Source organism: Alligator sinensis, unplaced genomic scaffold (assembly GCF_000455745.1).
Source record: "Alligator sinensis unplaced genomic scaffold, ASM45574v1 scaffold215_1, whole genome shotgun sequence".
Lineage (NCBI taxonomy): Eukaryota > Metazoa > Chordata > Crocodylia > Alligatoridae > Alligator > Alligator sinensis.
The window spans coordinates 402,784-417,685 of NW_005842259.1; the positions used below are offsets into that span (position 1 = coordinate 402,784).

Here is a 14,902-nt window from a genome sequence, read left to right on the forward strand (position 1 = left end):
GCCATGTGGAAGATCACTCCCATTCCAACCAACAGGGAGTGGGGATGGAAGAAGGGGCAGTTTTGTCTCCTTCCCCTCCAATCTACCCAATGCAGGATAAGCCACTACACTAAATTCCCCAGAGCCTGAGCCCAGGTCTAGTTTTAAAAAATGCCAGTGATGCAGCCTCTACCTCTTCCCACCCCACCTTGGGAGACTATTGTCTGACATCACAGACCCTGGTGTTAGGACATGTTATTTTGCTGCCCCGCCGTCCTGTCCTTTGTTATCATTCAGCCACATGTTTAAAACCAATTCAGTTGTCTCATGGCAAACAAAAGGATATTTTGATAATCGAACATCAAGACCATTAAAAAGGAGACAGGGTTGTTAATGCTTGTGGAGGGAAGCAAGACTGACAGGAATCCAGTAGATGATAATGAGCCATGAAGTTAATTGATTCCCTTAGCACTGCCTGACTAGAAATCAGAATGTTTTCCTCAGCAGGACCTGCACACATCTCTCTGCAGTCAGGCCTTTGGTCCTTCATATATTAACCTTCCAACCATCCACAGACACAGGTAGAAGGATAAGGGACAACACAGGCCTTGCCATCTTCCATCCTTGGGGTGTGATTTTTTTCGGAAGCTATTATTAGTCACCAACAGCTCCAAGACATGGAAATTGTCTGGGGTTCCTGTGTTTATGGCATAGTAAGGGCTCTTAGCCCTCATCCTTCATGTGATAAATGTACCATTAGCTAAGCTCAGGAAGAAGTTTCTCCCCCCAACCCAACACAGTATGTGGTACTCCACAGAGAGGTGCGTTATGCAAAGCTGTACACATCCCATTGAAGCACCTGGCACTGCTGACTGTTGGAGACAGGATACAAGACTAATATGTCTTTGTGGTTTCCAGGGCTCTCTTTGCAAACTAGACAGAAAGAGGCAGGCACTCTCTTTCCATGGGCCATTTAGAAACAGCAGCAGATTCTGTTCTGCTTCCCTTGTAGCAGGCAGAATCACTGGGCTCAATTCCCATTTCAGGACCTTCTGAACACCAGGAAAAATGACGCACAAAGTAGGGGAAATAGGCAGGAGAAAGAAATTTGGCCGGAGGTTAAAGGCCAAATGGACCCTTAGATCATGTAGTCTAACTTTGTTTAACACAAGTCAAGGGATTTCAGACAGCTTCCCCTGCAGTGAGCCCACCTGAACCAGCAAATCAGAATGGGAGAGAAAGTTGAGAGAGTAACGGAAAAGGAAACCAGGACTAAAAATTGAAGTCCTACCGTCCTTTAGCTTCTCATCCTGAGGGAAGGGCCCATCGGGGGGCACATCTGCAGCTATAAGGACTGCCCGCGAGTCTTCCAGCACCTGAACATTCAGAAAGAGAACTCAAGTTATTCTGTCCATCCCCAAGATGACCTGCCTGCCCCAGATTTTCTGCCAGTTCCAGTCTCCTCTTAGGCCCCAATCACCTCTCTTCCTCTATCCCTGGTGTGTATTTTGCTTGGTACTGCAGTGTGCTCCAACTCTCCCACCCTGTTTCCAAGCACTGCTCCATCTCCTCCTACCTACCATGACCCAAGGAGCAGTCTCTAACCTTGCAGTTCACTTTTGCTGGCCCTATAGGCCTTTATTATTACATCCCCTACCTGTGCTCTCCCGCCCCAACTTTGACATTCCTATTGCGGTGAACACTTTGGATGGGGACATGCTCTTGGGAACACATACTCAAATTAAGCTATAACCGATTAAGCTATACTGGTCATCTTCTCTGCTCAGTCAAAGGTTGGGAACCCACATCCATGATTAGAAGGCAACCAAAGACCACCCCCAGCCCTAGAGGAGAGAGAGTAGCTGTGTTCATTAGACAACACTCACTTTAAAGAGCCCCTTCAGCATGATGTCAATGATTTTATATTGTTGGTTCACATCATTGAGCTCGATCAGGTTCTTCAGTGCATTCATCTGGTCCTTGCGCTTCACTTCAAACAGCTTCTTATCTGCAGCTCTGTCAAGGACACCACATGCCTCCCTGAACCCCACTTCCCACTGCAGCCTGAGCACGCAACATTGGGGCTTTCTTGAAAGCCTCACTAGGAAGTCTCGCACAGACATGCCACCTCCTCTTTTCCCAGGTGCTGAGCTAAGCTCCATGACTGATTTTTAAGTGCTTGTAAGTTGTTTTTCTTCTTGCAGTTCCAAACTCAACCATTCCCAGCTGAGTTTACCCAAAAAACAGGTTACACTCCTGGATGCTGGTTCATGCAGTGCCCTGGAGGTAACACTACCCAAAGCAGCAAAGCCACTCCTAGGGACTTCTTGGTGCATGAAAACAGGATGCAACTGACTGAGCCAATCCACCACAGCAGAAGAGCAGAGAGAGACAAGAGGAGTCTTTCAGCAACCCCTTAAGCCAGACAACCCTTTGAGAGTAATAACTACTACTAAGCCCTTACACAATTAGAAATGTGTATTTGTAAACCATCAATGTAACTGAAGGACTGATGACAGACCTTTTTCTTTTCTTCCCATCCATCAGGTCAGGATCAGCAATGCAGCTGAATGCAGTCTTATCATTCAGTTAATTGTCTTGATTTACAGTTTGCTAAGTGGGTTGACACAATGCCCTGGCTTGACTCTGTGGTGCCTGGCATTCCAAAATGGCTGCCCATCCAAGCACTACTAACCATGTCCAGGACTGCCTACCTTTCAAGAGCTGATGAGATCAGGTGTATTGTCTCATATGGCTGCTTAACAGCTACCTTAAATAAAATCTCCAATCTCTAAGTTCTCACATATGTGATGGGCTTTGAACATCTTAGACATACCTGTTAAATGCCAGTCTGGTTAACCTTTCATCAGAAGACACTGGCCCATACCAGACAGAATTTGTGCTTGCTGCTATTTCTACCTGACTCTCCAGGAATGATGAGCACAGAAAAGATGTAAATCAGGCTGAGTGAAACATGTACAATAAAGCCACTCCAACAGGGAACCCTGAGCACTAAGCCATTGCTCTCAGCTACTCCATAGGTCTTTGTTAAATTTTCAGTTCAAAGTTGCTTTCACCCGGCGATCATTTTTATGGGCACCAAGATATTCTCATTAAGAGGCATTATCAAACCCAGTGCAGCAGGGGCAATGAGCAGAAAGGAATACTGTGCTCCATAAATGTATGTGTGTCCTGCTGATAAATTGCTCCCTGCCCTGATAAAACACTGAAGGGATGCAGGCAGCATGCAAGTAAATCAGTAGTGGAGAAATGACAGCAATCTACAGATACCTGAAGGACTGTTATACAGATGAGGAAAAACCCCTTTTTTCACTTGCTACAGAGAGTAGGTTGAAAAACAATGGCTTGAAGTTGCAAAGTAGATACAGATTGGATATCAGGAAAACTTCTTCACTGTCAGAGCAGTTAGGCAGTGGAATAGACCGCCTAGGGAAGCTGTGACATCTCCATCACTGAAGGTGTTCAAGAAGAGGCCTGACAAGCACTGGTCAGGGATGATCTAGGAATAAGCTCTCCCTTTGTTCTACTATGGGTTTTCCCTATGCTTCTGGGCTTTGCTGGTTGACACATGGGGCTGGGAAGGATTTTTTCCCCCTCCTGCTGCTACAGCTGTTGTGGGAGTGATTTGCCTCCCTCAGAGGCACTGGGCTGCAGCAAAGGCTGGGGATTTTGACTGGAGCGTGCCAGTGCTCCTCCTGGAACTTAAATGTAGAGATTCCTGGCTAGAGGATCTTGCCCCTCTACTCAGGGTCAGACCAATCTCTATATTTGGGGTCAGGAAGGAATACTACACCATGGTGAGATTGGTATGGGCTGTGGAAGGTTTTGCTTTCCTCTGTACCAGAGGGCCATGGCCTTCTTTCTTGGATCTCTCAAATGTATTTTATCAACCTTTGCAGCAGCAGAACATTGACTGCTGTGGTACTCTTGCTTTATCTGTGTGTGGCAGGTTAAGGTATTATGACTTGTAGCTGTATGTAGGTTTACTAACAGGTCAGACAATGGGTTTGGATAAGGATGATCCTGCCTCAGGCAGAAAGCTGGAGCAGATGACCTATGGAAGTCCCCTCCAGCCCTGTTTTTCCATGATTCTGAGACTCTAAACCCATAAGCCTGATTAAATCCTCTCTGTAGAAGAGCAAGGCAGCAGCAGCTCAGCAGTTCTGGTGCAAGTGCAATAACAGAGTCAACCTTACAGCTCATCTCTGGTTCCTCACCCATCCTTTAGCTAACTACTCCACGCTGTGCTTTCTCCATTCTTTTGCTCAGCCTAAAGGATCTAGTTGATGCTTCCACCACCTCTCTTGGGAGATTATTCCACTCCTATAAAATATGTGCCATTATCCAATTTGCATTGTCCTTAGTTCACTTTTATCTTCTTATCCCTGATTATAACCCCCTTAAGTTCCCTAATTAGCACCTCTTCTTCCTTGGTGTTTAATCCTCATAATACTGAGAGCTCTCTCCTAGTTCTCCTCAACCTCACACATAGCAAAGGTCCACAGAAAAGGATACAGATTTCCAAGCCAGAGTCTGTCCTCTGCTTCTCTGTGTCTGAAGAGTTGCCCTTGGACAATACTAGGAGGAACACAAAGGTGCCAACCCATAGAAAATCCATGTCTACAGTCCTGGATTGGAACAAAAGACTTCACAAACTAAATGAGACATACAATCTTCCCCAACATGTCCCAGCCACAAAACCCACCAATGACATTTGGTCCAAAATACCTTCCCTAGGAGACAGGATCCTTTTACAGAAGAATACCTGCTTTCTCAACTTCCTTGTTCCCATTTCCCCCTTCCCTTTTCTAATCCCTGACTTCTATTCAGCACTGGTTAGGCCTCACCTAGAGTACTGTGTCCAGTTTTGGGCAGAGCATTTTGGACAGAGAGCAACAAAAATTATTCAAAGTCTAGGAACAGGGGTGGATCTAGGAGGTGGGGGTTGCAGTTGCACCCCGCTTTGTTTCTTGCTCCACCAAAAGGTTAAAACCAACTGCCTGGCAGAGGCAGCATCATTTCTAGTCAGGCAGTGCTGAGGGAATCAACTGACTTCATGGCTCATTATCATCTATTGGATTTCTGTCAATTTTGCTTCACTCCACAAGCGTTAACAACCCTCTCTCCTTTTTAATGGTCCGATGTTTGATTATCAAAATATCCTTTAGTCTGCCATGTTGCTGTCTGTTAGCCATTCCCGGTAATATCTCTTTTCCACTCACAGCCCTTCAAACTGTTTTTGGTTCTAACTAAAAACAAATTTACAGGTGGTAATGTTAATTCAGATGAACATTAACTCAGGTGTGGCAATGACTGATGATGAAGTGCTGAATGCTCTGTCAAGATACTCTGGAAGGCTAGATTTTGTTTAATAAGTCTAAATAAGAATTATACATTTAACTATCATGACTACAGGAGTAATAAAACAATATATTTGTTCTATTTTTGCCTAGCTTGTTGGGTTTTTAAACCGAATCTAGCAAATCAGTGTACATACCAGTAAAATTGTATTTGTTTTTGCTTTAATCTTAAACTGAGTAATATAGTGCTAGTCCCCTTGAATATTAGTAAATCTTCTAGTTTCTCTTTAACTTGAGAAAAATATATGTTATGTTATATGTGATGGTGCACCACACCATTTGCACCCCCTTTTTCAAAATCCTACATCCACACGTTTAGGAAACGTGATTTATGAGAAAAGGTTGGAAGAACTTGGATGATTTAGTCAAGAGAAAAGAAGACTGAGTGGGGATTTGATAAGTCTTCAAATTCCAGAAGGTTGGTTAAAAAGGTGATGGTGAAAAATTATTCTTTGTGCTAGCGGGGGATAGGACAAGAAGTAACAGTCTTAAATTGCAACAAGGGAAATTTAGGTTGGATATTAGGAAGAATGTATTTACAATGAGGTGGGTTAAGCACTGGAACTGATTACTTATAGAGGGTGTACTTCATCCCTGGACGTTTCCAGGTGTAGGTTACCCACACACTTGTATGCGAAAGTTTAGACAGGGATGATCCTGACTGAGCAGGGGGTTAGATTAGATAACCCCCTGAAGTCCCTTCCAGACCTGTTTTCCCATGATTCTGATTCTACCAGATCTGCAGATAAGGGGAATGAGGGCTACACCATAATCTGAAGTGGCAGGCAGTAGTTACTGGTGGAAGCAAGGTACATCAAGTGCCAATGTTTACATAGCCGAAGGCAGAGATATTAGACATGACAGGCCTGGGGTCTCATCAAGATCAGTAATTCCTTATCTTTGTCAGTGTCTGAATTAATCTATTCTTTTAACCTTTGCCTTCTGTCCTAGTGGCTTAAATCACTTTCACAAGAACTTCCTCCTGACATCTCACCTGTCCAGTTTTACTTTTCATGTTTGGTTGTTATGCCTCTTCTTAGACGTGTGCTATTAGCTCCATGAACGTATTATCTGCACAGTCCTGTTAGGATTCCCCTTCTTAATCTCCTTCTCATCAGACTCTTAACTCAGCTCCCTGCTGTTTCACCTGCTACTCTTTTTATCTTCCCACTTTGCTGACACAGGCTGTTGATATGCATTATAATCAAAACTGTATGTAAAGGGCATGCTACAGTTTTAGTTGCAAGCATATTGATAGTGTTTAGAGAATTACTTAACTGTATATCACCTTTGTACTACAATATGGTTAATTGTATACTCATGCGCTGGCTTTAACTAACTGCCCAGAAGCCTCTAAGAAAGGCATAAAAAAATGTGTTAAGATGCTTAGCGTAAAATAAGTTAAATAAGATATGGATTAATGGGCACCCTCCAGTCTAGGAAGGCCAAAATAATAAACCAGGTAAAGATATGGAATCTTCCTTCTTAGGAACCAAATCTTTCCCAGAGTTTTAAATCTAGTCTGACACCTTTCCAGGACCAATGAGAACTGGTTTGAACTGGTTCTCCAGGACCCCAAGAACAAAGGAAAGCCCCTTAAATGTTCCACCCTTTTCCCTAGACCAATAATTCCCAGCCAGAGAGATGCAGCACTCTGAGAGCCTTTTAAGGGTGCTTCAGAATATTAGTACCATTATGTGTGCAAACACCTACATGTGATTCACAAAGTAAACCCAGAGATTTTAAATAAGAATCCCAGAGTGTCAAAAACATTCTGGCCTGTTGTGGTCTCTCCGAGTTCTTTATAACAGAAGAATTGCTCTATTTTTTTCCATAGTCAAAAAAAAAAAAGAGAGAGTTCCTGAAATGTGGTGCTGGTAAATTCAGAAAAGTTATGGAGGGCTGCCTGGAGTCTAAAAAGTTTAAAATTACTGTCCAAGTCTATAAAAGTCAACTCCACAAACAGTAACTTCAGGAACAGATCTGGAAATAGGTAGATCTATTCCCACTGTGCCCTGTGAGGCCACCGGGAAAAATAGAGGAAGGAAGGCTTGGTAGGGAAACCCGTACCTTGTACTTTTTATATTTTCCTTTCTTTTCTGTTAAGGTGCTAATTAGTAGAGTAGAACTAATCAAAGTCCATTTGCCTTTGGATGGCCTGAACAGTCTCCTTGTCATTTAAGAGATTAAGTGGAAAAGTGATAAATCCAGCTAAGGGGGTTCAATTGGTTAAATGTCCTTTAATCCATTGACTCCTTTCTTTGAGCACACATTCCCACTCTTTGCAGTTGCCTATAATTCAGGGGTCCAAAACAGTATACAGGCAACCCCCGCTTAGCACTCTTAATTGATTCCCAAAACATGAGCATTAAGTGGAATAGCGTTAAGCAAAACCAATTTTCCCATAAGATGCCCATGAATGTTATAACGAAACTTGCTGAGCGCTAAATGGAATCAGGTATCAATGTAAAATGAGCATTATAGCAAAATAGCGCTAAGCAAAACAGCGTTAAGCGGGGGTTGCCTGTATAGGATTCCAAATACAATGGTACCAAGCACTATAGAGTAGCATTAGGCACCCTGGCAACCATATTCCTTACTAAGACCCTAATGCTACAACAAACTTCATGCAGACAGCCCTATCAACTTCAGTGGAGGTCTGCAAGAAGAAGAATGGTGGAACAGGGCCTAAATCTGTAACGGGAATATCCTTTCCCATCACACAAACTGTGCTTTGGCAGAGGTAGGATAGATACAGAAAAAAAGGTGTTTTCTACTTCGCTCCATCCTGACACTACAGATGTATAACATGGGAAGCAGTTACATATCCTATACAGTTGCATGTAATCTCCCCACATAATTAACATTCTTAAATATAAGTATTGCCAGATGTGAACTGAGAAAGAAGCAAAGGAGAACCATGGCAGGGTAAGAAGAGTGCATAACTCCTGGCACAAACAAATATCTGCCTCCTCTCCAGGCACTGGTTTCTTTGCATGTGTTCTAGGACTGCTTAGGTGTAAAAAAAATTGCTACCTGGTTACTCAGGCACTGGGATCCACAGCAGCCAGTTCAGACAGATGAGGTTTCCAATAAGCCGGCCAAGCACCCAAGAGATTACAGGAGGAACTCCTTGCGGGACATCACAAGCCACTCTTTCTAAGAGTTTCTTCTGCTTATCTGATGGAAAATGAACACAAACAACAATGTTAAATTTGGAGAGCAACAGTGCCAGCTAGACAGCCCCTGCCCTGTCCCCAAACCAGTTCCAGACCACTAGAGAGAAAAGCTGATACCTGACTACACCAAACCCCTCACTGAAGCATAACAAACACTGCAAGACAGTTCTTCCCAAGCAGAAAATCTGCTCCATGGAGAAGTGGAGTAAATTCAGACTGGTAGCCTTAAATCCCATAATGTGAATCAATCAACTAAACTTCTCTCCCCTGGAATTGCAAATGCCACCACAGCAGACTAACCCATTCAGAGGCAGGCAGTACAACATTAAGTAGAAAGGTAAGATATCAGACAACATGATGGGTGCAGTAAAATGTATGTCTTTTGCTTAATTTCAGAGACCTCTAGGGCCAAAGGCAGCAAGTGCAGATACTAATGTATCTATGTGCTCCCATTATAAAGCAAGACTCAGCTCCCATACACTGCTTTTCATCAGCAGATCACAAAACACTTTAAAGAAGAGGTCAGTCAGTATCACTATTCCCATTTTACAGGTGGTGAAACTGAGGCACCAGCTGACACCAGATTTCAAAAGCCGTTATGCGGTGTTCCATCCCTGAGGTCAAGCCTCTCTGATAAGACCGTAGATGGCAAAGTTTTCTCCACACATCATGACAATGCCCTTGGCTCTCTTCAACTCAGTAGCCAAGTTGGGCCTTGGACAAGAGGAAAAGGAACAACCTACAGACCAACACAGGATTGGCAGCATTGGCTTTGGGATCCAGCCATCTGATTCTGTGTGCCCCCATGCACATCCTTGAGAGAGGGCACAGGTGTTGAATATGCAATGCCACAGCCGTGGGAAGTAAGAGGGAACTGGAGGAAAAGCATGCTGCAACTGGAGTCAGCCAGTCAGTCTGTTGGAGTTCTTGCCCAGACTGCAAGTGAGTGACAGCACCAGTCTATGGAAAGGCCCAGGACAGGATTGCTGCCTTGTAAACTTTGCATTCTGCTGCCCAAAATGGTTCCGTGGTGGGTTCTGCCATGGCTGAATCATCTGGGTCAGAGCCTGCAGCTGCTTTTTCCTCAAAAGGTCTCTTGAAACAAAGGCTCCTTTGAAGCAGTTCACAGCATAAAAAACCCTTGTTTTCTATGATGAAAGGAAGAGAATGGCAAAGAAACACCCAAGATCCCCCTCAAGGGAGGTGGAGAGCCATTGGTGAAGGGAAGCAGTGGCCAGTCTCTGTCCTGCAGTGTTGACACGAAACACAATGACTACAGGCAGCAGCTGACACAGGTAGAAGAGGAGCTAATTGAGGTTGTGAACAACTAACCAATTCCCTTGTAGCAGAAAGCCCCCTTTTTCCTCTTGCCTGCATTTGCTCTCCCCTCTTTGAATGTTTTTCCTCTTCTACCTTTTCTTCCTTCCTCTTTCTTTCACTTTAAGATAAGGAATTGTGTTTTAAAATTTGTATGTGTGCATTTTGTATCTCCCTGTGTATTTTGGTGTTTTTATCTATTTGTGTGCCATGGCATTTGTAGCTTATACTTTATACTCCTCACCTTTCAACTGTAAATGTGTTTAGTAACAATGTTAACAAGGGCAGGAGTCAAACTGCGGCTTCCCTGTATCAGGCTGGCCCCTGAAAGAGCCAGTGAATCAGTGATTGAATGCGTAACACAGTAGCAGACAGCAATTAACACCTAAAAAAACTGCAGATCAACCAGGAAGAAATCAATAGCAACCGGGACATCTCTAAACGTCACTGATCAAGGGCTAGAAGCCCTGGCCTGAGTTAATCAATGCCAGGGGCCAACTTTTGGGATGAATATCTCCAGATCAACCACTCCCAGAGCCCTATTCAAAATTCATCAATGGACTCCCAAACAAGCACATACATGTGGACGACCCCTGGGGCTGACAGATGCCATCCAGTAGCCACTGAGGGGGGAATTACCACGGGGGTCAACGACCCCTGGATTGGGCAAACCTGAAAACTGGGGAGTCACCAAAGTTTGCCAAGGACAGATAAAAAGCAGTGAAAAGTGACCCTCAGTGGCGCCCTCTTGATCTCCAACTCGACCAGCACCCAACCTGTCCAGCCAGAAGGACCAGCCGGTGACCCCTTTCTGGAGGATAACACCACACTGAAAGAAGCCTCGACTGGCCATCGACAGCAGACTCCGGCGCTTGTAGGATAGGTATACCTGACTCTTGTAGCTTGCTACTGTGTGCGTGCGTGGACCAGCCCCAAGGTTTATGATTTAACTTCATTACAGTGCTTCAATCCGCCTAATAAACCAGAATTTTAAGGATCCTGAGTTGGACATTTGTAGCCAACACCCTAAGGGGAGAAGCAAGAAGTAAGAAAAGCAGGGACCCAGAGGCCAGTTTTCCCCAGCCTTGTCCAGCACATGACACTAGTGGGGACTGCACAACTGCAGCACATATTGGTGCAGCTCCAGCCACTTGCCCTGCACTGATTCAATTCTCCTGCAGAGATGAGATTCTGAGAAGACTGGATCCATGCAGACCCCAGAGATGAAGGGAATCTGCTGAAGTGAGGGAGTACCACTGGGTGTAGAGCTAGGATGGTGGAAATTACTTTGATGCAAATGGCAAGGAGCTGATTTTAAAAGATCAGTCCCTCACTCCGATGATTCCTGAAGCCTCAGTGGGTACATTTCCACCCCGGTAATCCCAATTACTTTCTGATGACCATATGCATGCATGCCAATCTTGTCTACACAGGGGAAGTTACCCCAAAACTCTAACAAGCTGTAAAACCAATTTAACTAAATCAGTGATGGCCCAACTGGCTCAGGGACCCTGTGAGCAGTTGGCATTAACCATAAACCACAGTAGCATACAGATGCCTGGGTGAATTGTGCAAAAATGCTCCGGTTCAAAAGTATAAAAACTACAGCACATTAGTTCACCCTGAGAGAGGCAGATGACATGCGTGTTGCATTATTCACGATTGCGGGAAAGGCCTACCCAATACACGCAGTAAACAGAAAACACCTTTGATAATGTATTTTTTGGCATGCTGAAAGTGACCAGCTGAAGAGTGATGCAGAATCCGCAGTCTGAGTACTGCTGAGCTAAACTGATGTTAATACTAATGTTAAATCAGGTTCTAACCCATCTTTACTCAGCAACCACCATCTTCAGCATGTTTGGAGAGTAGATATGGCCCTCCCAGAGTGGGGTTCACACAGCTGTTCTAACTATTCCAAATCTCTTTGGCTGACCTGGTTTGAAAGTAGGTTAGAATCTGACGGATTGCCAGGCCAGGGCATGGGATGGAAAGCATAGATGTTCTTCTGCATTTTCTCTAGCAAGCTTTCCCCTTTACCCCACTTAAGGATCAGACAAAAGAGAACATTTTCAAACAGGTTTTCACTTTGCTAAAATAATTTCTGCTGAAACAGAACTTCTGCCAAAAGCCCAGGTTGAGGGAAGACCTGTGCTATGGTCTTGTATATAGGGAGGAGTTGCCACTAATATTTTTGGCAGCTCTGTCCAGCTGCTTAGGTAGCAGAAAACCCACTAGACTAGTGTTTCTCCATTTCCCAGAAGCCAAAATGATTGGACATGGCTTTGTGACTGGTTAACACATCTGTTTTAATGTTTTTTTGCGGGGGAAAGTGGTAGCTTTAAAATTTATCTTGCAGTAATCCAAAATCCACCCCATCCAGAAAGGAGACAGTACATAAGCTATCTATATATTTTGCAAGTCCCTGATTCCCTGTTACACAAGTTTCTCAGAAGCTCTCATGGGTATTTATTCTCACTGCAACCCTCTGAGACAGAAATGTAAAGTGGGAACAATAATACATTTATCTGGAGATAAATCTCTCCTTACTACTCACGCATGCAGGGAACTAAGAATGAGAGCCTTAACTGACTCCCCTCAAGGTCACCCAGGGCATAAGTGGCAAAGGTGGGAAGTGAGTCCAGGACTCATGAACCCACAGCTTTTACCACAAGACTGCTCCTTTATAAAACAGATTGATTTAGCTTCCTTCTCCAACCTGACCATCAAATGCAAAAAAAAACGCAAACTCACACAGAGAACATCAGTGATGAAAACTAAATGAGAGACAAACTTCTTTCCGTTTTAGGTGCATAAAATAATACTGATAAAACAGGTCATGAATATTTAAACACAATTACCTCAATAGCCCCATAAACATGTAGATTAGATAAATATTCTGGGACAGATCTTCAATTGGTGTCAATTGGTGGAGCTCCTACTGAAACCAAGACAGCTGCCTTCTTGTGCACTGGGGATGAATCTGGTCCTGTGTACGTTAGTCGTTTATGTTCCACGCAAGAGAAGCAGTAGCAGCACTAAAGCCTGTGTGAGATAGGCCTAAGATAATGGGACTTCTCTTTAAATGCTGCTAAAAACAAACGTGATCAAGCAGGGCCAAAGGGTGAGGAAGTCAGATTAGCTTACATTGCACCAGCCGCATGCTGAAAAGTCCAGCCATCTACCCGTCCCCTGCATGCTATCAATTACGCAGCAGCAAGTGCTGCGCAAGGGGGACATAAACCTGTCAGAATATGGCCAGGAAAGATCTTGGCAGGTATCGGCATTTGTCCTTTACAAGACCTGCTTGTTCAGAGAACCTAGGACACAGGGTGAGGAAGAGCACAGAAAGAAAGCACACAGCATAAGGTAAAGAGAAGAAAGGAGAAAAACAGCGAGAGCACAATGTAAGGGAGGAAAGTCCTCTATAATTGGTATCCTGTATTTTAATATAATGGTAACAGGGGTCATAAGTGTGGGTATGAGACAGCAAGATCTTAAATACAAAGCAATCCAGTGCCAGACTGCATCGGAGCCTTTTGTACAACTGACACGTTTCCTCCCCTGGAGAAAGAGTAAAGAAAATTATTTCTCCTAAGCATTTCAGAGGGATTATCTATTGGGATATGCTGAGAAGGAACTGCAGGGGAGATCAAAGCAATCTAGAAATGTGAATTAAACTATCATGAATGCTCATATAGACTCTGGGGGCACATTAAGCAGGGGTCATCTGTTAGGGTCACACAAGGTAGGTCCTATACCAGAGTAACTGCATGGTACTGAATGGCCCTCAGTGTCTTTTAGTATTATCTTGAGCACCTGCAGCAACTGGGAGGGAAAGGTTGGGGGCAAGATATGCATGGGACTGGGGATAAATCCTCCCCCACTGTGATACAGTACTGCCATGTACTGCAGGGAGCTTAAGCCTCTCTCTAAGAGGCCTGACCCACTACCAGGGACACCAGCTCACACAGAACCCAGACACCTCTTAATGGTATTCCTCTCTTTTCCCTACTAAGCTCACACTGGGGTCAGACACAAGGTACCAGATCTGGGCTTACCCAACATGACGATCCAACTCAGTGTTTTCAGAACCACTTTCATGCCCAGAATATAATGGACTCAGGTGCAGTCAGAAACTGACCCTTGTAAGTAGGAACAAATGATCCTGGGCACTGCCCAGTTTTAAGAATTAAGGCCCATAAAATGAAGGCAGTTTAAAATTAACAAAAGGAAGTTCCTTTCCACACAGCGTGTCATCACAGTGTGGATCTCCTTGCCACCAGGTGCTGTGGACGCTGACAGTTTAGCCAGGTTCAAAAAGAGATTGGATGCATTCTTGAAGCAAAGGGGCATTAGTCGCAACTGAGCACAGGAGTGAGGGGCACCATCTGAACCAGACTTTCCTAGGCCCTAAATGCTGGAGGCTGTAAGTGGGAGAGGAAGTGGGGAAAACCCCTGGTCATACCCAGTTCACTCTCCCTTTCAGCATCGCCCTCTGCTATGGTGTGACACAGGAGCTCTTGGGTATACGCCAATTGATTTTGGGGCACAACTAAAGAGAAAACAGGGAAACAGGGGCAGGAACAAAGTCAGAAGTTCAAAGTCGGGGGGGGAAACATGACACACACCAACAGAGCACACCAGCCAGTGCCCACTGGCCCTTGAATGCATCAAAGGAGCCAGCGGACTCCTGCCTAGTGAAACTGTGGGGAAACATGAAAGGATGAGGGACAGAAAAGCGGCCCCACGGTCCCCAAGGGTCCTCCCAGCCAGAGCATCCTCACTGGTAGACAGATTTTTTTTATTATTATTAATAATATTTTTTGTGCTCCAGGTCAAATCAGCCAAATGAGTTCCAAATTATATCGGCTGAGCAGAACTCAACCATCCCAAATACCGTGTGGATTGAGCAGGCAAAATTCAATCATTCTCAACACCTTGTACAGCATAGCATACTTGTAGGCAAGTTGTAGCCAGGCACTACCACTGGCAAGCATCCTTTGTCCCAGGCTCTCGCCCTGGGACTTCAGATACTCCTGAACC

At 44.5% G+C, this 14,902-nt stretch overlaps 1 protein-coding gene across 6 annotated transcripts in view; it reads right to left on the minus strand.

The window, feature by feature from the left end:
• CCDC134 (coiled-coil domain containing 134) overlaps positions 1–14,894 on the minus strand; it is an 18,699-nt gene extending 3,805 nt beyond the window's left edge. Inside the window, exons 1-6 of one of the 6 annotated variants that reach the window (XM_025208934.1) lie at positions 14,325–14,894; positions 12,718–12,901; positions 8,397–8,540; positions 4,516–4,646; positions 1,866–1,987; positions 1,271–1,355 (exon numbers count right to left, since the gene is read on the minus strand). In XM_025208934.1, coding sequence (XP_025064719.1) covers positions 1,271–1,355; positions 1,866–1,987; positions 4,516–4,618 — 310 coding nt within the window. In that variant the 5' untranslated portion in view covers positions 4,619–4,646; positions 8,397–8,540; positions 12,718–12,901; positions 14,325–14,894. Of the gene's footprint in view, positions 1–1,270; positions 1,356–1,865; positions 1,988–4,515; positions 4,647–8,396; positions 8,541–12,717 lie in introns of all 6 variants that reach the window. The other 5 variants (XM_025208933.1, XM_014521812.2, XM_025208932.1 and 2 more) reach the window with 5 other exon arrangements.
• Positions 14,895–14,902: the final 8 nt, after the last annotated feature.